Raw genomic sequence first — 24982 nt, 5'->3', positions numbered from 1 at the left:
TGACGTACCCATATATGTAACCAATGCTGACATCTGACACGCTAAGAACTTATCTTCATTATATTGGTAGCAACCATGAAAATGCTTGCTAATCCTGTTGGTAGGTCAACAATAACACAGAGTAGATTACGCACAACCCGGTGCCAACAATACAATCGAGGCTTCGCCAGTTCAGTAGGCAACTACGAGTCACGCGATTCAAGCAGCGACCTTTACAATTATACATCTGGCCGGTGGTTATACGATGAACAATTCCAATTGCGAAGGCGATACAGAGAATTCAATGTCAAAGCTCTTAAGGAATATACTTATCGAGAATTTGGAACTCCCTGCGTGGAAATGTCTAAATTGCCGGAGGGTCAATATAACAAGGTGTTCTCGCTGAAAATGCAAGACAGAAGAGAAGTTCTGGCAAGGATCCCGAACCCAAACGCTGGCCAATCTAGCTACATTGTCTCTAGCGAGGTTGCAACGCTTGATTTTGTACGCGAATCTCCATGTCTTTATTGATGCGTGAGAGTGCTAACTTGGAACTTATTTCAGCTCCGCAACGTCCTTGATGTACCAGTCCCAAAGATTTTAGCCTGGAGCTCACAAGAATCGCAAATAAGCTCGATTGGCACCCAATACATTATCATGGAGAAAGCACAAGGTCGTCAGTTGAGTGAAGTATGGCCCACAATGTCCGAGAAACAACGCTTCGCTCTGGTAAAGGACCTGGTAGCAATTGAAAAGCGACTTTTAGGCATAGACTTTCTTGCTCATGGGAGTATATACTACAAGACTACATATCCGGACGGACTTGGCGCTGTAAATATAGACCAACTTCCAACCTCAAAGCAGGAAACTGGGTCGAACTTTGTTATCGGCCCGACGACAGAACGGTCGTTCTTCATTGAAAATACCCGCGGCAAGAAGATCGATCAAGGCCCATGTATGTCTATACAAATCCATCTCTCGCAGCTGTATAACTGTGTACTGATATTTTATAGGGCGAACAGCGCAGGAGTATCTTTCTGCAGTGGCAAGATGAGAAATGTTTCGAATTCAAAGCCCAGAGGCTGAGAAGCCAAGCGGCATTTCTGGCAGAATCTCGACCAGACGAGCAAGAGCCAAAAATCATGTGCTACTTCTCGAGCAATTCGTGACCATTCTACCTTATATCGTGCCTACAACAGATATTGCCCGACCAACTCTAATGCACCACGACCTCCATCTGGACAATATATTTATCAACGATACAGATCCAACAAAAATATCGAGTATTATCGACTGGCAGGCAGTATTTGCCTCTCCACGTTTCTTACAGGCCAGATTCCCTTCGATTGTTGATTGCGATGACCCGTACCCATGGGGCGCAGTCCAGCCTTCACTTCCTGAAGGGTTTGACGCATTATCGTCGACAGAACAAGCAATTTCTAGAGACGCCCTTCGCAGACTACGATTGAAGAAATTCTACGAAATAGCATCAAGAAAATTTAACCCTACACTTTTTACAGCCATGGATGCGACAAGGAATCATAGCGACCCTACGTCTTTCATCTTTCATGTTATTGGACAGTCTGCCTCTTATGGCCCTGTTCCGTTAGAAGAGCTGCTCATCCAGGTATATGGGCAATGGGACAAGATTGCTCTGAAGAATGGTCTGGATATACCATGTCCATTCTCATTCACTGAAGATGAGATCAACGAAAAGCGACAGCGAGCACAAGAATGGGCAAACGTCTTTCGCGAATTTGAAACTTTACAAACTAGAATTGCAGGCAAGGACGGCTGGGTTTCGCATGAGGAGTATGAGGAGGGAATACACATATTCCAGGAACATCAACGTGACCTAAAAATACTGCGTGATAAATTAGAACAGCTTTCCTAGTTTCTTTGGAATGTCTGGTATGGTTACAATTTTACCAAGGACTCGAGAAAGTTTAGCGCTTATGAAGACAAAAAGGATCCTCTGTTAGACGTCCCAGGACCCTTTTCGCGCTTGTACGGAGACAAAAACGACCAAACGGCCTCTTTGTGCGGCACTATCAGGCTTCAGCCAGCCTTGCTTTGGCCTTTATGGATGCTTTCTCTCCGCTGATCGATGCTGTTAAAGACTGTGCTCCTGGTTATGGAGGGCTTGCTATTGCAACCATTTCCCTTCTCTTCGTGGTAAGTATTTATACCTTTCTAGTCTTTCCAAAACCTATTTCAAGCTTAACAAGGATAAATAAAGGTTGCGCGAAAGAAAGATGGCATTGAAAGAAAACTCGCGTCCACCATTGAAGGAATTCGAGATAGGCTTCCGGCTATCGACTTATACAAAAGTATATACGATGAGAACCATGCATTGGACAGTGAGATGCAGTCAAAGATCATACATGCCTATCAAACGTTTATTGAATTTTGCATATCGGCGGTGAAATATTACAAGGGGCATGGTGCTCGTAAGTACCCCACATTTTGGGTGCTGATCACTTCTTTCAAGACCTCTAATGCTTCTCTAGGACGCTGGCGCAAAGCTTTGGTACCTGGAAACACAAGTATTGGAGAAAGTTCTACCCGGGTCCAAAGCTCTATTGTCGGGATAAGGCGACTGGGAGAGGAACTAGTAGCGAAAAATGTTGATAGGATTAAAAGAAGTAATGAAGGTACATTTACCATGGATGCGAGGGTTGCAATTGCTATAGCTGACCGGTCTTAGAGTTGGACAGAAAGATCCTAGGTATGTGTAACGAGGATTGAAATTGCTATAGCTGACTGGCCTTAGAGTTGGACAGGAAACTCCTAGGTACGTGTGACGAACATCCATTTTTTTCAGGTCGACTGATCACCAAAAACAAAATCTGTATTTCAGAACTGCAGGATCGTTTCAGTGAAGAGGTAATCGATCGCTTCCGAACGACATTTCAGCTCGAAGGCTTCAGCCAAGAATTGCTTGACCAACAGCTGGAAGATTACCGTGTAGCCCTTATCATGGACCAACAAAGTTTTGCAGGCGTCTTGGAACGGATGAGCGGTGCGAACCTAGATCGATTCATAAACAGTGGCGTCTACCAACAATGGGCTACTTCGGAGCTGTCCTGTCTGCTGGTGTTATCAGGGCATAATGATGAGGGCTCTCTCTCTCCCCAATGCTGGCTGTCCCCGGTGGCACTTTGTACGATTGATAAGTGTCGAAAGGCTGACTCCGTTCATTTCGCGTACTACATTGCCCCGAACGAAGGAGCTACAGTGTACAAGATTCTTGCCAGTCTTTTGCTTCAGTTAATCCATAGTGAAAAGGGAATCCTACGAGACGAGGCGGAGCGCGATGCATTCAAGATGGAGATGCATTACTACCAACAAAAAGTGCCGTCAGAAGAAAATTATAGACACGGGCATAACGACAAAACAGACGCACTATACGATATTGCGCGGCGGGTGGTGCGTTTTTTCAAGGAAAGCGAGTCCGTGTGCATTGTTGTCGACAGAGCAGACCTATGCCGCAATTTTGTCGATTATGACCAACGTGGAGCCTTGAGGGACGGCCGCGAGGAGATGATTCGCGCTGCCCGGTGTCGGTTGAAGATACTTGTGATTTCCAACGGAATCGGCTCGCGCGAAGGAGAAAACGGTGACGCAGTAGTAGAGTCCATCATACAGCGTACGATTCACCAGCGCTTTGCTTAGAACTTCTGAGTAGGTATATATTGTTACTTCAAATAGTGGATCTAACATTGAAAGTCGCTTGCTCCTCATGTAGTTACTCGATCCGGAAATTTCCTCTTTTGGAATTAGGGTTTGACGACATCTGGATAGATAGGACACTATGGCCGTGCGTGCATTTGCTTTTCTAAACAAACCAGTATATACCTTTGTAATTTATATGCATTATTATGAAAACACTTGAACAAAACTCCCTGTACATGCAACTCGAATCTTCGTTATACCCCAGCAGACGTCAAAGCAGTCTTCTTCTTCTCTCTAGTCTGGCTCACCCACATCTCAGCCTCATCAATTGCGTCCTGTGGACTCTTTTTGTGCAACAGCAAAAATCCCTGAATCTCGGCAGGCGTGAACTCGCTGCCGGGGACACGGTTGGCAAACTCCTCGGCCATTTCGTAGACTTCGTCCTTGGAAAATCCCGTGATAGAAAAGGCTTTGGAGAGGTTTGAGGATATAGATGCTGATTTAGATGTATGTCCTTTCTCCTTGGGGGAAGGTGGGTTTATGGCTTTCTTATTATTACTCTCGCATTCCAGCGGGGCGTAAATAGCAAGGAAGAGGTTTCGGATAGTCTCCCGATCAGAGTAGCCGAATGCGATAGTCATGTCGACGCGACCAGGACGGAGGAGAGCAGAGTCGAGCTTTTCGATATGGTTAGTAGTCATAACCAGAATGCGGCCTTCGCTCGAGGCTACACCATCGATGATGTTTAGAAGTGCGGAGAGGGAGACGCCCTGGTGAGCGGGGGTTTCATCATCGGACTTTTTCTCTTCGTCAGAGTTCTGCGGTTTATTTTCAGAGCTGTCCTTGGAGTTATCCGATGAGGTAGTGCTGCTAGAGTTATCGGAGTTTGAGTTGGTGGTTGTAGATTCTCGCTTGTTTGCTACTCCGGCTGCATCCACATCCTCCAACAGAACGATGCATCGTCGAGGCAGACTTTGGAAAAGCGATGCCAAGGCATCTTCCGTCAGAGTCTTGGAGTTGAGACTGACCAGATAGATTTTCAGATGCATTGCGCCGGCAGCAGCGAAACAGAGACTTGATTTCCCCGTTCCCGGAGGACCGTGAAGCATGTAGCCCCGACGGTAGGGAATTCCCCGGTTGGAGTACCATCTCCGAGTGTAAGGATGGAGATATTCTTTGATATCTGCAATGAAATCTTTCTTCTGGGCCTCATCGAGCACAACGGTGGACAAGGGCCGAGGTGGCCGCGCCATACACCGTGTCCAGTCAAAGCATGCATCCGAGTTTCGATTTCCACGATAGATGATGGTGCGATCCCCATCACGATCCACATACATCTTCTGCGCCTCCAGCAAGAGGTCCTTCAGCACATTGGGATTCCGGCCGAAGCAGCTAATGTACAATGTCTCACGGGCCGTGCCCCAACTAAGGCGCTTCTCGTCGAGCTCCCGCTTGAAAGTGATGCGATAGCCTCTAAACCGAAACTCGTGAGAACCCGCTGCGGGGGTGATTCGGAGGGGCTTCAGTTTGTCCTTGCCAACGCGTTTTTCCCAGTACGAGTCAAAGTCGTTTGTTCCGTCGAGGAGTTCTCCCTCGTCCTCGTCGTCTTCCTGGTCGGATCCTTCTTCATCATCTGAGTAGTAGTAATAGCCCGCGTTGGTCTTGGTGCTTGCGACAACGCGCGTTGACTTTTGCGAAAACCGCTGGCGCGACACCCAAAACATGAGATAGCTGAACACTTCGTCGTCCATGCGCACTTCGATAGTGGAGGTGAAGTAACCCCGGAACTTTTCAATCACGGTTTCCACGCGCAGTCGGACGGTAGCGACGACTGTGGCGAGGACGAAAAGGAGCGATATGTATGCGCTGATGTCCATGTGTAGATATTGCGTAAAGAGAAGTGAAATGAAAGAAAAGCCGGAGAGATAGGAGTCCACCATTGGGATTCCAGTGAGGTGCCCTAGAGCCTCAGTTGAGGCATTCTGGGCGGCTGGCATCGCACACGACATCTTGACAACGCTGAAAGAAAGAAGCAAGGGAATTAAAGAGCAATAATAAATCATAAGCCGAGACCGTGAACCAGGTCTCTGCTCTGTTCCTTATGTCGAAAGCTGGTGTGTGTGGTGTGATGGAGAAAAAAGAAAAAGAAAACGGACATCCAGAGGTTTATATGCGAAAAGCCTCAAACGAGGAACGAGCGTATATCCCCATTGCTGCCTGATACATGCGCACTATTAGTGCCACAATTGTCGCTGAGATATCCACGTCGGGGAATCCTTTCGGAAAGGCTGGTTGGACCAAGCTGTGTCTTTAGGGCTAGTAATAATAATCATTTGTTATCGTGAGTCACCGCAGCATTCACCGCCCTATTATTGGCTGCTTATTTCTACTTAGATATATGGGCCAAGCTAAAAGGAATCAATTGAGCGTCTAGACTGTGTGCATTCTGTTGGTAGCTGAAAGGCAGTGTCTGCCTAGCACCACCGTATGTTTATTGGCTGCGGGGCGCTGTAGAGGATTTTTAGCTGCATGTTTAAAGGATTTTTCAGGGTTCACATGTCGATCACAGCAATACTACGTAAAAAATGCACAGCCACAAATGGCTCAAAGTGATTCAAGTGGCTTATTGACAGTGCAAATTCAGCCTCAGCCTCAGTCGACATGAATGACGTGGACAGGCAGAAATCAGCCTCACCGTTTGCGATAAGTTGTGCCGGGAAGAAATTTTTTTTTTTGCTCCTTGTACCCTTCTTCAGCTCCTCGGCATGTCCGTCTCTAGCTGTTGGAGATTCATTGAAGCATAATTAATTCATCAGTCCATTCATATACGTATGAGTGTATACACACGTATGTATGTAATAGCCTATCCCAATGGCCATATGTAGCGCCAAACACCATATCCTCTAAACCCAATGCGCCGGCCGAGTATTATATTTAAAAAAACCTCCCCAAAAGTCTATACACCGTTGTACACATAATGATTACTACATGGTCAAAAGCCACTCTTCGTAAGGCTGTCCGCGCAACTTGTTTGTTTTGCCGTCATACAGACGAGGCTCAAAGTCGCAAACCTCAGCCCACTTCCGGACCAAGTATCGCCAGTAACATGCCTCGGCAGCCGGAGTCAGATATCTGTCGCGGAAGGTCCTGACTGAGTTGTTCGCAATGCGCTCCGCTACTTCCGGGTTGTCGAGCAGGTATTCTAGCTTCTGTTCGAGATCGGAAAAGTCGCGCTTCACCTCGACGTAGTTGGCGTCCGGGCCGGATGCGATCAACGCAGCGTGATGGGCCTCGTGCCAAATGAGGGTGTGAGCGATAAAGACTGAGTGGCAGTTGAGAAGGTATTTTCCACGCCCGGAGAAGGACCGCCCCTCAGTATGAGCGACGAACATGTATCGACAGTGGTCTTCAATGGGGAGCATATTGTCTGCAACGCTCTGTTGATCGCCCCAGTCGACCGCTCGCACCGAGGCCCAGTATTTATTCTTGGTGGCCTCAATTAATCGTTCGCGCTGTTCTCGCCCCGTATTGAGTGAGCCTCTCCAGACAAGCTGTTTCTTTTTCGCCTGGAAATTGTCGAATTCGGCATCGACAGCAGCAATTTGACGCCGCACCTGTCGATACGGCGAAATGCTGACCTCGGGCCATGCCCAGTACCCAAAATCCGGCATGAGCCATATATTCGTATCGTCGACTGCGCCTTCCTCGATGTCGGCGGTGTCCCGTTTCGAGTACGACCACACGGGGCCGCCCTCGAGTTTGAGGTTGTCCCAGATGAAGTCATCGGCGGAGAAGTGGAATTCGATTGACGGCAAGGATTCGCGGTCTGGCATGGCGACGAGGGCGCGGTGGAGGGAGTTTAGTGTCGATTTGGCCCGTGTGGCCGTGTATGTCATGTCGCCATAATCTATAATATACAACTGCTCTCGTAGTCAGCATTCCCCTTTCTATTCAATAGAAGAAGAAACAGAACAAACAAACCTCTCCTTTGTAAATCATCGCCCTGCCTATTCCCTGGCCCAGGGTCTTGCGAGAGTTGATCTCGTTAAATGTAATCGGGTTTTTGGTCTCCTTTCGCTGCTTCACGCTCTTGTCGATTTCAATGAACAGTTTCGGAAAGGCAGCCAGGCACTGTTCTGCGTTCAAGGCATAGTTGTCCCCATCATGATCGGCCACAAACTGCCACTTGTCTGTTATTTCATGTTGCCAGGTCCCGTCCTGCAGCAACTCGGTAGCGGAGTGCGACGGCGCATAGCACGGCTTCTCGAAGAAATGGTTGTTTCGAAATAGCTGCTGCAACTGCAGCTGTAGCTGGATGTTCTTGTTTTTGAACTCGAGGGCGAAGAAGGCGGCCGACGAAATCAGGATGAGCGTAGAGACGAAGATGACCAGCGATCGAAAGCGAATGATGGTAGGAAAGCGCGAAGAAGAGGTCCACGCAGGCTTGATCGGTTGTGCCATCCCTGTATAATATCCTTTGTTTTGAATCTCGTGGCGAGCCACGTGCGGTCGGAGATTATTCCAAGGTTCGCTAGACGTCTAGTTCAGGAATGTGTCATGGCTATAGCATGCCAAACGGTAGCATTCCTCGGCGTCTCAAGAAGTCACGATGTAACAGAGGTGTCTGAGAAAAGAGTCGCGGAAATGATATGTCACAGGAATCTCGGAGTCGGGTGTGTGGCATGTGTTTTGCGTGTGCAATTTTGTCAACACGCGCCCCAAGCGTTTTTCTATCCACAAAACGAGGAAAAAGACAGCATGTCTAGGGAGTGAGTGGTAGATAAGCGGAATCGTATGGAGACTTGGCACTTGACAGTTACAAGCTTGGGCGATCGGTTCCGCTTTTCATCTTGCTGAGGATTGTTATTGAAGAGGATCTCCGGTCGCTGGCGGAACGGTTGAGCGGTTGTTACGCGGTTACGTCGTTGCCAAGCGGGGCCCAATCACGCAATCTGCCAATCACAGCGGGTTACCAGCGTTATCAGGCCAATCAGGAGCCGGCATTCGGGGGGGGGGGTTATGGCGTCATACATCCACCGTAATGTAACGACCTTTTTTACCCACTATGAAATTTTCTATACAGGATGACGATTACTATAGGCAGTTTTCACGAATATTATTTTCTGAAAACAGGAATATTATCCATTTTGGTATGACTATTGTGACATTGTCTAGTACACCCTGAATATTATTACAGTCACATATGTAAGCATGTGACTCATTTCATTTGTTGTACATGTACCACCAATAGTAATCAAAGCTCATGATACTACTATCCAAATGCATCTGGACAGCACAGAATACTACATAGGGTTATACAAGGTTTAATAAAGTGCCCCGGTGGGCATGTCCGGGTCATGGTTGTCCTGACGGTGTTCTTGCGATGGAGGAACCTTGGCTAAACCTAGTTGTATAGGAGAGTAAACGGTACATTATTCCGCCACTCTAAAAAAAAATGCCCCATCAGTAGTTGTGAAACCCACTGGAAAACATTGATCCAGGATCACCGCCAAAATTTTCAAATGCCCCAAACTGCACCAGCTGCGTCCAGTCCATCTGCTCGTATTCGGTTTCGTACGCCATATCCATACCCCCGAGACCCTGAGAGAACATCGTGCTGCCATCGTAAAGGGACCCAGTCCCAGCTGTCTGTTCACCAGTTCCTGCGCTAAAGCTGGGCTCAGTAAAGACTCCTCCATTGTCTGTCGCGGAAGTACTTTCCGTTCGCTGCGGAGGTACCAGGTGGGAATAGCGTTCACGAAGCTGCTTGAGCAGCGGCGGCGGCTGTACAACTCTCCCTAGTTGGCGTTCTGCTTTGCAGTGAGCGTCCCATGCTTTTATTAGCTTGACGCTAAACGCAATATGCATTGGGCTCTTGTGTCTCTTGACTAGGCTTCTATTTTCGTGGTTGGTACAGATGGCCTTCCATGCACGCTCACAGAGTTCGCCTGTTTTTCGATGCTGTAGTTCGCTGACCAGAAAAGCATAGCCCAGGACCGGAATGTGTAAATGCGTGTACCAAAGAAAGTTGCGGACGGTGTAAGTTGTATACGTTATGTTGTCATATTCCAACATCTGGATAGCAGCAATGAAGAGCTTCTCGCGCTCCTGGTCATCAAGGCTCGTCGACGGGACACCTCGACGCAGGAAATCAGCAATATGAAGATTACACAGTGAAATGCGCGCGGTCATAAGAGTAAAGAATTGAAGAGGTATGTTGGAGTCACAATGTCGAAGATAGACATGTTCTATATGCGCACAATAACTTTCAATGTTCTTTGGAGAGCCTTGGATTGCGCTGGGGATGTTAGTTTTCGAGGTTGATGATAGAGGTGTTCCGGGAGACATTCCCGCGGTTTTATTTGTAGTCACAGGAGGCATTTTCCTATCATTGGAGTTGGATGCCAGAGCAAAGTCAATCCGGGTGAGACAAAATATCATCTCCGTCGCGCCAACCTCGGGCGCCGGTGGTTGCTTAGCATGAGAATAGAGGCTGGTATCGTTCACGTTCAGAGGAACCCGACATTCTGCCTCGATAGACGAGAGAGCAGTAATTGTGGTGCCTGTAATTCCGGCGATACGCTGATCCAGACTGACAATCTGCCACCAAAGCCTTTTCCGCAGCTCTGACTCGAATGGCGCCAAACCAAACAATTCCCCGTCTTTGTGCAGACCAAGACGTATTGCTATCCGCACGGCCATTCCAATCAAGCAGAACAGAGACCGGGGATCAACAGACTGCGATATAGTGATCTATATGGAGTGTTAGATTGACTGCATTAAAAAGGAAAGGAAAACTTACAAGATACAACAAATAAGCTTGAAGCACCACCAGCTCATTTGATTTCATAAACCCTGCATTTATCAGCGCTTGTTGGGTAGCTTGGTGATATCTAGCCAGGAGTGCCTTTTTGTTGTCTCCCAAGGTGCTCTCAGCCTCCTCGTCTGACATGGAATGCACGGATATAAAATATATGGCAAACATGAGAGCCTCGAATGGTTTGGGCACATTTGCAGTATCGGCACCTGCTTCGACAATCCGTGCTTGAAGTGTAGGCACGTGGTTTATTTTCAGGAGAGGATTGACGTTATTTATATATGTTTGCCATAATTGAAATATGTGGATGGCAGAGGGATGTGAGCCTGCCAATGGAGCCGACGACCCCCCGACAGAGAATGGGAAGCTATCGTTGTTTTCGAACATGACATCGAAGGCGTGATGCATAGTGGGCCGGTCATATTCATCTTCAATTAAATCATGTAGCATGTCATGAGTAATACGATACTGAATAGCACTGTTAGATTACGTAGGATTTAAATAGGAATTGCAATGACTTTGATTTGGTGATGTAAATGCATAGACAACGGGGGAGAGAGTGGATCATGTTAACGGAAACAAGGACACGACTAACTTCTTTATAATATGCAAACCATTTCGACATCCTAGATATTGATAATATGTAAGCCAAGAGTACGGATACCAATGACAAGGCAAACCAACTGACTTTTTCTTGTCTTCCTTATGAGGAGCCATGCCCGGCGCGTTCTCCTCTAGAGACGCCTTCAATTGGCCAAGCTCATTCTCGAGGCCAGCAACCTCCATATCATCCTCGCTATCTGCAATGGACTGGGGGTCGAGGCCATGTTGCGACATGTACGCTTCATACTTCTTCAGGCGCTGGATCAAGTAGAGTTCCTGCGGTCTTCTTGCTCTCCTCCGCGGAGCCTGCGAGGGGACTACTCTGCACTCGACCTGTGCTTTGACGCAGTTGGCACATGGCTTCTGTCGATCGCAGCGTATCTTGCGTTGCTGGCACAAGACGCAGGAGTGGCCCCGGGTCAGCGTCATGGCGGTGTTGCGTGTATAATGCAAGAAAACACACAAAACAGAAGAGAAATGTTGGACCGGAGGTGGTGAGCAAGTGACGGATGCTCGGGGTGACGGTCCCGAGACGGGCTCGACGGGGCTTCTCGGTCCCGAGGACGGATGCTAGGCCGGATCAGGTATACAGCTTAAAAGTAACTGCGAGATTTCCCTAAGATTATTTCTCGTAGAAGGTGAGACGATTCATTATGCACCTGCATCACGTATTCCAGTGGTGTTGGCCCGGTATCGAGCTTCGCATTTGGATTAGCTCCATGGTCAATCAACCACCTCACGGCGGATGTGTTCCCCCACCAAATTGCTCTATGTAAAGCTGTCTCTTTGCCAACGGCCGTCGAGTTTATGTCAGCCCCTCGCTCAAGGAGCAGGCTCATAACCTGGGGTGTGGCCGTACCTACTGTGTGCACCAAAACACTCTCTCCTTTATGGTTTTTCCAATTGGGATCAGCGCCTGCATCTAGATATAGCCGCAGGAGTTCTATACGGGTTGCGCAATGCAGAGGAGTGTTTCCATATCTGTCGGCAATATCGAGCCTGGCGCCGTTTTCAAGAATTGCGATTGCTGCTGCTTCTGTACAACAATGCAGTGGAGTTGACATCGTCCCAATCGTCTGGGAATTGACGTCGGCGCCCTGTCGAATCATCTGTCGTACCAAGCTTCCTGTGTGATCCACCTTACAAGCAAAGTGTAGTGGGCTATCCCCATAAAAATACGTCGTGTTCAGATCCGCTCCATACCTCGCCAGGAGCTCAAGGAGAGACTTTGCGATTGATAGGTCACCCTTTTGCACAGACTCGTCGATAACGTGAAGGAATTCCAACATATGAGTCGTCCGTCGCTTCATGTCCCTTGGATAGCCCAATATGGCACCATACTCCAGCAGGAGACTTACAATACCCAAGTTTTTACACCGTATGGCAAATGTCAAGGCTGTAACATTTCTAGTCTCCGTTCTCGAATTAGGATTGGCACCGTGTTCAAGGAGAAGCTGGACAATTCTCTCATAGCTCTCTGGGACACGTTGAAATAACTTTTGCTTAACACATAGAGGATTGTAGCATCCCTCACTTACAGCGACTAATAACGGAATTTTCAAATCAACCTTGTACCCGAGAAGCAATTTCACGATGCCTTCATGACCTCGTTCCACAGCTAGGTACAAAGGAGTGTTGCAAGCCCCCGGTAAAAAGGCGAGTCGATCTTGGGAATACTCCTGTCAGGTAAGTCATAAGCGTGCCGCTGGATGATGTGGAGTCTCAGGGTCTACATTTAGCCGGAGCATTCGCTCCACGTTTTGTTCATACCCGTGCTCCGAGCACCAAGGAAGTGCCGATCCACCACCTGAGACGGCATTCCTTCTATACAGATAAGGTATTAGAATATCGCGCAGGTGTGCACAACATTTTAAAAGCCCTAGAATGTCACTCTCTTTGTCTATCTGGTCCGCAATGTTAAGGATCAGCTCAACTGGTAGGTCGAGAAGAAGCATTTTGATGAATGGAGCCGTCCAGCGCACAGAGATTAATATCAAGCTGGTAGCGACGTGGGTTTCAATGTTAATCCATGTTTGAAGTCAGATACAGACGATGCAAGTTATCAGGCTTTTATATCTTCACGACCCAATGTAAATAACCCCAAAAAAACGTGTTTCAATTGTAGACTTGTTTGTTTGTGTAATGTTTCGGTGTTATTTATTTAACTAGTGAAAATCTTTATCCAGGGGTATCTCATAGAAACATGGAACAAGGAAGAAAAAGAAGATTGAATAAACTATCTAGATCTGGCGGGAAATGGCCGGCCGTGACACAAGGGTATCTCATATATTTCGTGATCAGGAGTGCAAAAGCGGGACAATCGTTTCAAGAAAACAAACAAGCAGGTCATAAAGAGAAAAAAGAAATCCACCAAATTAGCGACCATTGTTAGGAGCGTTATTGCTGAAATAGCTCTGGTCAATCTTCAAAATCCACTCAACCTTTTGCGCCTCGGTTCGCGCTGCAAAAAGAAATGTGTTTTGTGGCCCGTACACTGCAAAGATATTTGGACGTCCACGAGAGGAGGGCCCGTCTGGTCCTGCCCCAGGCCCGTCAAAGAGCCTTGCAATGTCCGGGTCATGGTCTACTCGTGCGTGGCGCAAATTGATCATGTTTATCTCGTCCCCGTCAGGAACAGAGTAAATATGCAGGTAGGATCCACGAAGCTCAACAAACCGCCGTGTCCATTGCGTACTGCTGTCATCTGGCATTATGAGATAGCTTGACTTTGCAACGGTGGCATTCTTTGTTAGGGTTTGTACGCTCGCCACATAGCGTGGCGATGAGCCGTGTTCCGAACCGCTGTCAGAGTCCAATGTAGACGAGGCTTTGCTTGGGGCAGTCCCATTCATCGGTTGGTCTGTATTCGTCTTGACAAGAATGGCCTCTGTAGGGTCTTTCCGCGTAGACCAGAGACTGATGTATTTTTGGACGAGCTTGTTTTGTCGCTCAGATAGTTCCTGATTGCGCATTGGCGTTGACCGGCCACTCCCTTTCCAGGGCGATGGTAACAGGTTGTCGGCTCCCAGGGCGCCCCTAGCAGCCTCCAATTCAGCGGCGCGTTGTCGTCTCCTGCGTGATGCTATAAAATCTCGAACGAGTGATACTTTGCGAGGAGACCAGCTAGTCAATAATTCCTCGCCTTTCACATAATCGTTTTGAGTGTTCATCCTCCAAAGGTCCGCAGCGCGTTTTGCTGATACTGGGCGGATGGCGACTGAGAATATACCAACAGTGGAATGCACCACTCGTGTTTGGCTCCAAAGTTGCTTGAGGAGTGACTGTTGACGAACATAGGTGCGTCCGAGGATCACTAGAGTTTGCCCAAGTTCAAAAGTAATAGGATCGTGTACACGGGACGACACCAAGTCCCAGCGTAGGGAAACCTGAACCCGGTATTTATCAGAGGTGGTACGATCCAGCAACAGCGAGCCATGAAGACTCGAGTCCCATTGTCCAATGATAGTTATATTGGATGTCCCATCAGCATTGTCTTTGATCATGGGCTCTTGTATTAGCCGAAGGGGGACATCCGGTGTTTTGAAGTCTTGGTCAGGTATCTTGCCCCACGGATCGAGTAAGCGAACTGACCCAACCCGTAAATTGTTGACGTCTTCCCATGGGAAATTTTCCGTAGAGCTGTGTGTCAAGTGAATAGCAACTCGGCGTTGTAGGCCTTGATGTAGCTGGTACGTGCCCGCATCCATGCTATTGCTTTGTATAACTTCCACCGGGAGATAATCACCACTTTCAGCAAGTTCGAGAATTTCGATACGCGCAAAAACGTCATGCCGCTCTTCAGCGTAGAATTCAGTTTCAGCGATACGTGGTGCTTTCCTTTTCGAAGGTGGTGGTTTCTCAGAAGAGTCACGCATGTCATCCCAACTGAGTAGCTTGTCAAGATGCATAGATGTGACCTTGGCATATATGCACACTTTCAATGACGCAGTCCGCGGGCTCGATAACGGTAGGCTCATGCTATGAACACTCTCAAATCGAACAGGAGTCTCATCAAAGCCACTGATCATTTGGGTTGTCGTTGCACCACCTTCTTCAGACACCCCGGGTACAAAGAGCTGTGCGTGCACCTCAGTACCTTCACGCTCAGCAAACCCAGCCATATCTCGCATCACAACGTTAAATTTGAGCGTAGAAGAAGGTGCTTGGGCGGATGACGGCTCAAGCGATAGTCGTATAATACCAATCACGCTTTGAGTGTAAGGGGATAGCACCTCGAGAGAAAAGTCTTGAACTCGAGTCTCGAAAACTGCAGTCAAAGGGACGTCTGCATCGCCAACCAACGAATATTGTGTCGGACATGTTTCCGAAAAGGGGTTCTCGAGCCTAAAATGTTGAATATAGTCTGGGCGGTCAATGTATTGATGAATTTGACGCATAGACTGCACTCGTTTTTGAAGCTTTTCAACGGACCAGATATTAACCACAGAATGCTTGAAATCGATGACCCGAACTCCGACACAAGGCTTCTTTGATTCATCTAATGCATCGTCGTCCTCTCCAGAGATACCGTTAAGGACCAAATCATAGGAGGATACCATACTATGGCCATGGTCAATGATAGCAAACTGAAAGACCACATTTTTGTCCATAATTTGGCTCATTACTTGAGCTTCCTTCAGCAACGAAGCGTGCTGTAGAATGGATTCGGCCATGCGCACGTAATTCCGTTTGGACCAGTGACTAACAACAGACTTGGCGACCTCAATTTCCTGCGGCTCAAGTTGAGAAAAGCCATTCTCATCGATCTTTGGGATGGGGTGACCCATCTCTTTGATATGCGTTTCATACTGCTCTTTCTGTTTCTTAAGCTGTTGCTCGAATTGTGCCTTGGCAGTGTGTAAAGCTTCTTCCATGTGAGTCTTCTGTTGGCGAAGTTCTTCACCATCTGCATGAGATGCATCTGCCTTGAGTTTTTCTTGAAACTCGCCTTTCTGTTTGTCTAATTGACGCTGCATATCATCTCGTGCTGCCTGCAGTGTCGAATCGCCCTCTTCTCCATCAGCATGCCCAGGGGTACCAGGCATGGTGATTGCAGTGTCAAGAGAAAAATTATCAATAGTTCCATTAGACATGTATTTATCTCGAACGGGAAACGAGCTAAGTGAATCCGAATCCTCCTCATTCTCCAGCAATCCCCGACGAACAGCGCGGGCTTTCTGGATATCATCGAAAAGTGTGTTTAACTCGTCATCGTTGAGGTCAGAGATCTTCTGATCAGGGCCAAGGATCGCACTGGCGGCTTCTCTGCGGGCATAGAACCAATCCGAGTCTCTCCCGCTTCGGTGAGGGACGGGCGAATCGGCTCTGCTTGAGTCGTCAATTTCCGAACCAGCCTTGCTCATAGTGCGATCATGTGTCCTGTTGGGAGCTGGTGAGCCCAATTGGCTTGTGGTGATGGAATGGCGCAAAAGGCTTTGTTCTACTCTTTCTGCACGAGCCTCTTCTGGATGATTGAATCTGAAAATATGAAAGTCGCCAAGAATGATCCGACAAGCACTTCGCAGGCGCGTTGGTTTCTCAACCCGCGTACCGTTAACCATAATCGCTGCCCCTTCGCTGGGAATCAGGGTGACTACATTGTCAACATTCTCAAAAATACAATGCTGTTGTTGGATTTTTGAGCCGTTGAGACGTATCTCCGCGGTGTGATCCAGGTCGACGTTTCCAACTCTGGTTTGGCCTGGTTTGATATTATACACGAGACATTCTGTCAACAGGGGATCGTCGCTAAGATTGACCAAGTGAGGCATCTTCTTGGGCGTGCTGAGACCGACAAACCCCTTTTCGATACTGATTCCTAGTTCTTCCAGAGCAGCCTCGCGCTCTTTTTGAATTTCTTCTGTTTTTGCTAATTTCTCCTCCCAAGTTTGGTTGAGATCCTTGTATAGCTTCTCACTCTGATCAAGTTGCTCGACAATTTCAGCTTTGCTAACCTTCTTGATTGAACCATCGGGCTGTGCAATAGACACCATCTGTTTCTCCAAGGGTGTATCAGGAGGATACGTCTCTTCCATCGTAGCGCCTCCGGCGGCTGCGCCTGCACCACCACCAAGTTTGCTCCTCAATTGGGCCAGTTCTTCTTTCAATTCTCGTATCATACGAGCATTTGGATCCTCATTGACCACTGCATGATTCTTGATGCGCTTGGCCGAGTCAGCGTATCTGAGTGTACCGAGAGTTTCCTCAAAGTTAATGTCTGCAGGCGAAATTGCTGCTATCATTGCCGTCATCGAGTTACCACCTAGCGAGTCTTTCAGAAGCCAAGTAAGAATTGAATCACGGTAAGGAACCATTGATCCCTTTTTTCCTTTTCCGGATGAAAGGTCGGCCAAGGATGCAATGACACGACCCAGCGTCGAAAGAGAGCGATTGATTTCCGCTCCTTCTTTGAGCCGAGCGCCTGTGGCTCCTGTAGATGTTGCTCTTTCAGAACCTGCCAAATCGACCAGACTAATTTTGGCAACCTTTTCCGTGTCCATACTCGTTTCCGCATCGTGGCGCTTTTGCGTTAGGGTGAGTGTGAAGACTGCGTGCGATCGACTTGAGGTTTCGTTCATGTTTGTTGCGGCTACCGTCCTAGCCTTGTTTCCTTCGTCCATTAAATTTTCAATTTCTGGGAATGAGCGTACAACCAGCTTGGAGAGATCCTCCACATAAGGACCGGTTGAAGGATGTTCTCGAACTTTGAGGTGGCCCTTATTTGCGGGGTTGAGCAAGTCGCGAACGCGCTCGTTGTAAATTTCCAAGTAAGAGACTTCCACGGTACAGGTCAGATGCTTGTCCTGCTGTATTGTACCGATCCGGTTGAACATGTCCTGACAAATATTCGGTATGATACCATGCTCCTTGCCGTAGCCCATCATAGAATAGGACTTTCCGGAACCTGTCTGGCCATACGCAAAAATACAATTGTTGTAGCCTTCGAATGCGTTTTCAAGGAGCGGTGTTCCGAGATCATCGAACAAATTGTCCTGCCCGGCGTAGTTTTGGGAGTTTTTGTCGAATGACCAATATGACCTATCAAAGGCAAATATCTTGGGACCGTCCACAGCACCCTTAGCGCCACCTTTGCGAAGCTTCTCTTCGGCACCCGGAGGTGTGCTGAGGACAGTCTGGTTCCCTTTCATCTGCACGATACATTTTGCGCCTCGGTCGATTTCTGGAAGATTGACAACTGGTTAGTCGCGCCTGGCGGCGTTTTGGTGGGCGAAATCGACTTACCTCGACTGTTAAAAGGTCTCACTCTCACCACCACCTTAATATTACCACCGCCGCCTGGAGGCATGATGAACCGTAAATTGAAATATCACAGTCCCCCTAAATATTGAGCGCCCCGTTGAAACCTCACAAGTCTGCCTCCACGGCCAAGCAGCCGCGCAAACCGCGACAAGTGTCGCTCAGATATTATGGAATCGCAGCTCTTGCTCTCGGTGGTTGCAGTATGTAAATGGTGTCCGGCTTCGTATGACGATTTCCGGCCGCCTCAAGGTCATCTAAACAAGATACACCGCTATCTTTTTGACAGGGCCATGCGGGATGCGCGACCTTTATCGCGTTTTGTACCAGCGCCAGCTGTGGTCGATCGCGTGTCGCGGCTTCTCGAGGAGGTATTCACGTTGTGTCGCTAGTCGCCAAAGAGCGTTCAGAGAAATGGTCGTTATAGGTTGCGTGTAGTAAACAATCTGCCCGCGGGTTGCCTGCGCAGGAACGCCGAAATGGGGCACACAGACCACGTCCTGATTCGGTCTGGTCGATATAAAGTGGGACCATGTGCTTGGCGCCTGAGGCAACAACGTGGGCCTTACATATGTAGATTGTTCTTCTCTTCTTCTCAAAAGAAAACAAAGACCCGATGTTATTATTCTACCACGTTTAACTATTAGGCCCATAGCTATTGAAACCTGACAAAGTCGACACTAATGTGCTAAGTACAATTCTTATACATACAAAGGTATACATATAGTGTAGCTCGCAAATCGCAGGAACCGTCGAACAGACAGATAAAGACACAGAGTGACGGCTAGACCATCGCTCCTTAGAATATCGAAAAGTGAGACTCGGACAGGATGATTCTATATTCGACTAACAGAATTAACTCCATTTGATAAAATTCATACCGACACAGTGAGGGCTGACGGCCCAGAACAACTGTTTAGCCGACCGCGCCATTTATCCACTGTACGGTGAAAAATATACCAAGAGAGACTAGCATTCTTCGACTGATGTTGATTCTCACCATTCATATCGTGGTCTTGAGGCTCGGTGGTGGTATCGGGTTCAGGCTGGTCAATATTCTTCTTGTCGATCGGTTTCGGCGTGGATGGATGTGGATCGGTGTTACCCGGAACATGTGACGAAATTACTGACTACAATCAAAAGACGAGAATAAAAGGTACTATCAGAAGGCGCTATTTGTCATCTGGTTGTGGCTACATGCAACACAATTCATATTATGGTAAGGAAATTTACCGAAGAAGAGAAACAAAAGCGTCGACAGTGGAAAAGTTTCATTAATGAAAAAATAGCAATCCGTTATGCATCAGCCCACTACAGGGTATAAAGCGAAACTCCGATAATCCAACCTCAGAAACTCCCTATGGATTATTCAACATGAAAACTTAATCTTAGGGCTATCATAGAAACGACTTCCATATCAATATGAGCAATCTTCAATCTCCTCATACTGGGGGAGATTCGGGTCAGTTAAGAGACCACCCTTCTCCTTTATAGCTTTTATGACGTTCAATATTAAACAAGCAGAGTCCTTCCTAACGTGAGGTGAGATTTCTATTCAAGGAGCCGATAATTCCAGTTTCAGCTTCCTTATAGATCTGGACAGCGCGGTCACTCGCGGAAATGGGGAAAATGAGCTGCCGGAAATACTCTAAAACCGTGATCTCAACATCAACGCGAAGTCCCTGCATCGCAAGGAATTCTCTAATCTTGTCTCTCGCCGGTCCTAGCTATTTCGGGAGTCCGCCATCAAAGAATAGTATCAGAAAGACATTCCTAGGAGTCTCGCCACCAGGATAGTTCGGCTTTGACATCTTCGCGACTTGGAACCTCCCTTTACTGTAGTTGACGATGTCTCCTTCTACTAAATTATGGATGTTTGGAAATCCATGCTGGTATAATATCTCTTCAATCCGCGTATAGTGGGGTTGGAAGTTCTCATCTGAAACCTCTGTGATGTTAACAGGATAAGGCGGGGGATTCGGGATCGTCGAGGATCTGTATGGGTTTGTTCGATATGAGTATGACTCAATCGTCATTTCGCCATCAGTGTCTTCTGAATCTCGTAATTTGCGCACTCTCTTGCGCGGAGAGTCGGGGGGCGTTAGTAACGGGTCGCGAGGGCTTCGCCGTGCACGCGTATCAGGGGGTCGTAGCCATTCAGGGAACGAGTCGTCATCCATTGTGAAGCTCGGGATGTTGTAGGAAATTCGCCAGAAAGTAGATAAATGAAGAACCAAAGTGCTGGCTGTGAGATTGAGGGTGTGGTAAGGACGAGGTTGGGAGATTCACAAAGAAGAGTGAGGAGGAGGAAGGAAGGAATTCCCTGCAAGAAGTCGAGAGCGGTCATGTCCTGGTCATGTCACGGGAAATTCCTGGGTTATCCAGTGGTCACATGATCCTGTCACATATGGAGTCTCCCACAGGCATCTGCCTCAAAAATCAATCCTCAAAAGCTCAAGCATGTAGCGAGCAAACTAAAAAAGAAAAACAAATAGGGAAAAGCTTGGATAACAGACAGAAAAGAGGCTCAAGTGTATGCGAGCGTAAAATATGGATTGTAAGAACAAAGTAAAATGCGACGGACAAGATCAGAGGCATATCTGGGGCACTGCAGTTCGCGATGACCGATGAAGCGGAAGCGGTTATTGTGTAACAAACAAACTTTCTTCGTCGTCAAGAAAGTAGAACGGAATGTTTAGTTCTCGTTGGAAGACTTTGCCAGCGAAGCCAGGTGCGAATCTCTTGAAGATATTCTCCGCATCAGGGCCAGTCGGGAAAATCGTTCTCTTTCGTCGCTTGCATAACGTTCACTTCGCTGGTGCCTTCCGGCCAGATCACGCTGTTTCGGTGCACACGGGCCAGCTCGAAGGCTTTCCATTCCCATTCCTTAGCGAGTAGCAGCCAGTGTTGTAGTTTGTCTTTGTATCTCTGGTCGTACCGTGACAAGGCTTGTCAGGCTGTTTACGAAACACTACAACTGCCCTCTGCTGCATGGTCATGTGACACCTGCTTGCCACTTTTGCCACTACTTACCGCCTAGTCTTGTTTACCACCAACACATCGTCGCTAAGACCGACGATGCCTCGACTTGGGCCCAAATCTTCGTGAATGGCCCTGCCTAGCTCTCCGCCCCCTATATTCGTTTTTAAAATCGCGGCACATACGCTCGGACTCCATGCATAGCACCCTACAAGGGTGGAAGATCTCGCTCCAGTCTTATTCTACGCCGCCTCTCACATCTTTACCCCTCCGAAGACGGCTATCGTATAGCGCAGCTCCTCCGACACAACAATTGGGACCCAAGGCTTTGGGATAGAGCTCAAGTATTGAGCTCCAGCCCAATACCCCTCCATACAATGAGTCCTATATTGGCTAGTCGGCAAGCCGAAGAGCTGTGCGTATATGCAATACCCATGACAGCGCTCTGGTAAAACTAACCTGGCCCATAAAGACATAAATCTATAGTGGCATACCTATCCGCGAATGGTTTACCAAATGCCGCTGCTGCTCTAAGAGAAGAGCTGAAACTTTCAGAAGATGTGTTCGACTCAGCTACTATGAAGAAATACGAAACATTGCTGGAGAAAAAATGGACCAGTATTGCTCGTTTACAAAGAAAGGTAACAGTCTCCGCGATGGCTGACCTCATCGGCAATATCTAATCAGGATTTTTGGACTTAGATCATGGACCTCGAGTCTCATAATGCGGCGTTACAATCCGAGCTCGATAATGCATCGCTGACCACCTCTTCCAAGCGCAACAAAGACCCAACTTCGTGGCTTCCCACTCTCCCCTCTCGGTATACGCTCGAATCGCACCGCAGTACAATCAATTGCCTGGCTTTCCATCCAAAGTTTTCTTCTATTGCCTCGGGTTCAGATGACTGTACGATTAAAGTATGGGATTGGGAACTCGGAGAATTGGAACAAACACTCAAAGGCCATACGAGAGCAGTTCTTGATGTTGACTACGGCGGCGCACAAGGTAGCATTATTCTTGCATCTTGCAGCTCTGATCTTTCAATTAAGCTTTGGGACCCAGCGGACGGATATAAGAATGTCCGGACTTTGGTCGGTCATGATCACAGTATCAGTGCTGTTCGTTTCATTCCTGGTGGAAACTTGCTTGCCAGTGCCAGCAGAGACAAGGATCTGAGAATATGGGATTCTACCACTGGGTTTTGCGTCAAAGCAATCCAAGGGCACACTGCCTGGGTGCGAGACGTCTGCCCTTCATTCGACGGGAATTTTTTGCTTTCCACTGGTGACGATATGAGCGCCCGATTATGGGATATTTCTAATTTAATGAACCCAGACAGCAAACTTACCATGGTTGGGCATGACCACGTCATTGAATGTTGTGCAATCGCCCCTGCTACCACTTATCAGTATCTTGCGCAGCTGGCTGGGCTCAAGAAAAATTCAACCACAAGGAATGCAGTAGAGTTCGTGGCAACTGGATCGCGAGACAAAACTATCAAAGTCTGGGATGCCCGTGGGGCTTGTCTCATGACACTAGTAGGGCATGACAATTGGGTCCGGGCTATCATGTTTCACCCCGGGGGCAAATATCTGCTGTCGGTATCGGATGATAGGACATTGCGCTGTTGGGACTTGAGCCAGGACGGGAAATGTGTGAAAACCCTTAGTGATGCTCATGCACGTTTCATTACTTGTTTGGCGTGGGCTCCGGGAATTGTGAAAGATGCCCCCGCTGCTTCGGAGGGACAGACGACAGAAACCAATGGAGCGTCGAAGAACAAAGCAACGGGAGATAATTCTTCCAATGTACAGATTCGCTGCGTTATCGCTACAGGGAGCGTAGACGAAACGCTGAAAATCTTTGCAAGCTAAAATCGCAAAACATGACGGATTCTACACAACGCAGAAAACGCCATGAACTCTTTCAAAGAAGAGGGAATCCAAACAAAAGAGGCAGTACGTCCGATTCAACCATAAGTGGCCAGTGTATCACTTGTGGTTCCACCGTTACTTATCCTCGTCTACGATTCTAGATTTGGAATCATTCGGATCAATCCGATGGCTTGTTGACATCGCCATCTCATGTCTAAGTTAGGATTTCCTAAAACGAATACGAGAAGGATTTTATTCCTGGGTCCGATGCTGTGCTTTGAAATTTTTTTTGGTGATTTCTGCAACATGTGGTCGTTTTGATACTTGCCAGAAATAACCAGTAAGCCAGCCACCTTTTAAGGAACATATTTTTCAGAAATAACTAACACTATTCGGCTATATCCATAGATTAAGTTGTATGCAGATTTTTTTCCCAGGAAGAAAGCAGAAACTCAAAGCAAAGATCACAATCCTCACCCAAGAAATCATCGCCCTTCCAGCTTGTATCCAGAGTTCTACAAATGATCACGACCTTTTTGCTTTTTTTTTTTTCAACCCCAAGCTCGAGCTGTTCTACCTTGTGATGAGTCAATATGTCATATACCCTATTAGCGGCCAATCCACTTCTACTGTACGAAGACAGTTTATTATAATTGTGATTTTGGGAGAATAGATGAGATACCTACCAATGTTGTTGCGCTCATCGCGAGGTTCTAGGTACATTATTCCATCTGAAAATATTAATTGATACACACCTCGTTCGTACTCATGTCAAAGATGTAATAATCCCACACTGGGCGTTGTCGTCTCGTAGGATTACAAGAAATTCTAATCGGGAAGCACCCTTCTTCCACAATCGCAAAGGCGCAGATTCACATTAGTGTTATCCATGGTATCTAAACCAGTAACTAGCTATCTTTACTGTATTCCAAAGCTAGCCGCACTCATCCAAGGTTTTAGACTCTTTTGACAAACTCGCTAACCACTGTATCTCCATCCAATTTATACAAAGTGCGGACTGGGGGAGGTCTTGGCGCTGCAACAAATATGTCGAGAATCGTCTTCACCTGGCAGGGCCTCTACTCTTGGATAACATTGTGTTATATGTCTAGTCAATATTCTGCGTCTACTCTGATGTTATTTTTTCGATGTCGTTTTTTGGTAATACTTAAGAATTATTTACATACGAACAGAATTTTTCGAATACAATTCATAACATCAGTATATGATTTCTTGTTTGCATCCAGAATAGCGATTTTAAGTTGACTGCTATCAACCATATAACCATGGTTTCTGATAGGCTACACTATATCAATGTGAGGGTGAGCCCTAACCTTATCGCACCCACGCGGCGGAACTTTTATCAACGCCCGCACCACTTACGTCATGATAAAAGAAGGGCTCAACTTGATTGTCACAGGCATGGAAAATTTGTTTCGCGATGGACATCTCCCAAATATCATGTCAACTCTCTTCCTCCCCGCAGGCGTTCCCTAATTGCTGCCTGGCTATCTCAAGTACGTTGATCGCGGAACTAGCCTCGATCCTGCCAAATAAGCCCGCTTTCACTATCTCTATAGGTAGCGGTTCGGGCCTCCTCGAAGCCCTTATTACACATCGCCATTCCAATGTCTGTATGGAGGGCGTGGAGGTCAACTCATCGGTCAATCGCTATATCTCAGAAAAAGACATGAACGTCGTTGGAGGGACGTGGGATCTCCACCCGCGCTCATCGCTGGCCAACGTTTGGATGTTTGTCTATCCACGCGAACCAAAGCTAATCACGAACTATATTGA

General features: G+C 47.5%; 7 protein-coding genes across 7 annotated transcripts; 2 read left to right on the top strand and 5 right to left on the bottom strand.

Moving 5' to 3' along the window:
• Nucleotides 1-81: 81 nt before the first annotated feature.
• On the top strand, nucleotides 82-3654 carry TRUGW13939_02345 (uncharacterized protein; the record flags this gene model as incomplete). Its single annotated transcript, XM_035485539.1, has 9 exons — nucleotides 82-483; nucleotides 544-934; nucleotides 993-1008; nucleotides 1054-1791; nucleotides 1971-2154; nucleotides 2219-2633; nucleotides 2687-2707; nucleotides 2753-2773; nucleotides 2840-3654. 9 exons carry the CDS (start codon nucleotides 82-84, stop codon nucleotides 3652-3654), a joined length of 3003 nt encoding a protein of 1000 aa, XP_035341432.1.
• Nucleotides 3655-3908: 254 nt separating this feature from the next.
• Nucleotides 3909-5663, bottom strand: TRUGW13939_02344 (uncharacterized protein; the record flags this gene model as incomplete). The annotated part of the gene is made up of 1 exon (XM_035485538.1): nucleotides 3909-5663. One exon carries the CDS (start codon nucleotides 5661-5663, stop codon nucleotides 3909-3911), a length of 1755 nt encoding a protein of 584 aa, XP_035341431.1.
• Nucleotides 5664-6638: 975 nt separating this feature from the next.
• Nucleotides 6639-8115, bottom strand: TRUGW13939_02343 (uncharacterized protein; the record flags this gene model as incomplete). Its single annotated transcript, XM_035485537.1, has 2 exons — nucleotides 6639-7574; nucleotides 7636-8115. 2 exons carry the CDS (start codon nucleotides 8113-8115, stop codon nucleotides 6639-6641), a joined length of 1416 nt encoding a protein of 471 aa, XP_035341430.1.
• A 1002-nt stretch (nucleotides 8116-9117) lies between these two features.
• TRUGW13939_02342 (uncharacterized protein) lies at nucleotides 9118-12363 on the bottom strand (the record flags this gene model as incomplete). The annotated part of the gene is made up of 5 exons (XM_035485536.1): nucleotides 9118-10407; nucleotides 10457-10939; nucleotides 11067-11097; nucleotides 11160-11644; nucleotides 11734-12363. 5 exons carry the CDS (start codon nucleotides 12361-12363, stop codon nucleotides 9118-9120), a joined length of 2919 nt encoding a protein of 972 aa, XP_035341429.1.
• A 1086-nt stretch (nucleotides 12364-13449) lies between these two features.
• TRUGW13939_02341 (uncharacterized protein) lies at nucleotides 13450-18380 on the bottom strand (the record flags this gene model as incomplete). The annotated part of the gene is made up of 2 exons (XM_035485535.1): nucleotides 13450-18254; nucleotides 18317-18380. The coding sequence occupies 2 exons, from the start codon at nucleotides 18378-18380 to the stop codon at nucleotides 13450-13452; spliced, it is 4869 nt and encodes a 1622-aa protein (XP_035341428.1).
• Nucleotides 18381-20058: 1678 nt separating this feature from the next.
• Nucleotides 20059-20511, bottom strand: TRUGW13939_02340 (uncharacterized protein; the record flags this gene model as incomplete). Its single annotated transcript, XM_035485534.1, has 1 exon — nucleotides 20059-20511. The coding sequence occupies one exon, from the start codon at nucleotides 20509-20511 to the stop codon at nucleotides 20059-20061; it is 453 nt and encodes a 150-aa protein (XP_035341427.1).
• A 1176-nt stretch (nucleotides 20512-21687) lies between these two features.
• TRUGW13939_02339 (uncharacterized protein) lies at nucleotides 21688-23185 on the top strand (the record flags this gene model as incomplete). Its single annotated transcript, XM_035485533.1, has 3 exons — nucleotides 21688-21725; nucleotides 21783-21951; nucleotides 22013-23185. 3 exons carry the CDS (start codon nucleotides 21688-21690, stop codon nucleotides 23183-23185), a joined length of 1380 nt encoding a protein of 459 aa, XP_035341426.1.
• Nucleotides 23186-24982: the final 1797 nt, after the last annotated feature.

This window comes from Talaromyces rugulosus, chromosome I (assembly GCF_013368755.1).
Source record: "Talaromyces rugulosus chromosome I, complete sequence".
Lineage (NCBI taxonomy): Eukaryota > Fungi > Ascomycota > Eurotiomycetes > Eurotiales > Trichocomaceae > Talaromyces > Talaromyces rugulosus.
This window is presented reverse-complemented; position numbering and strand designations above follow the sequence as displayed.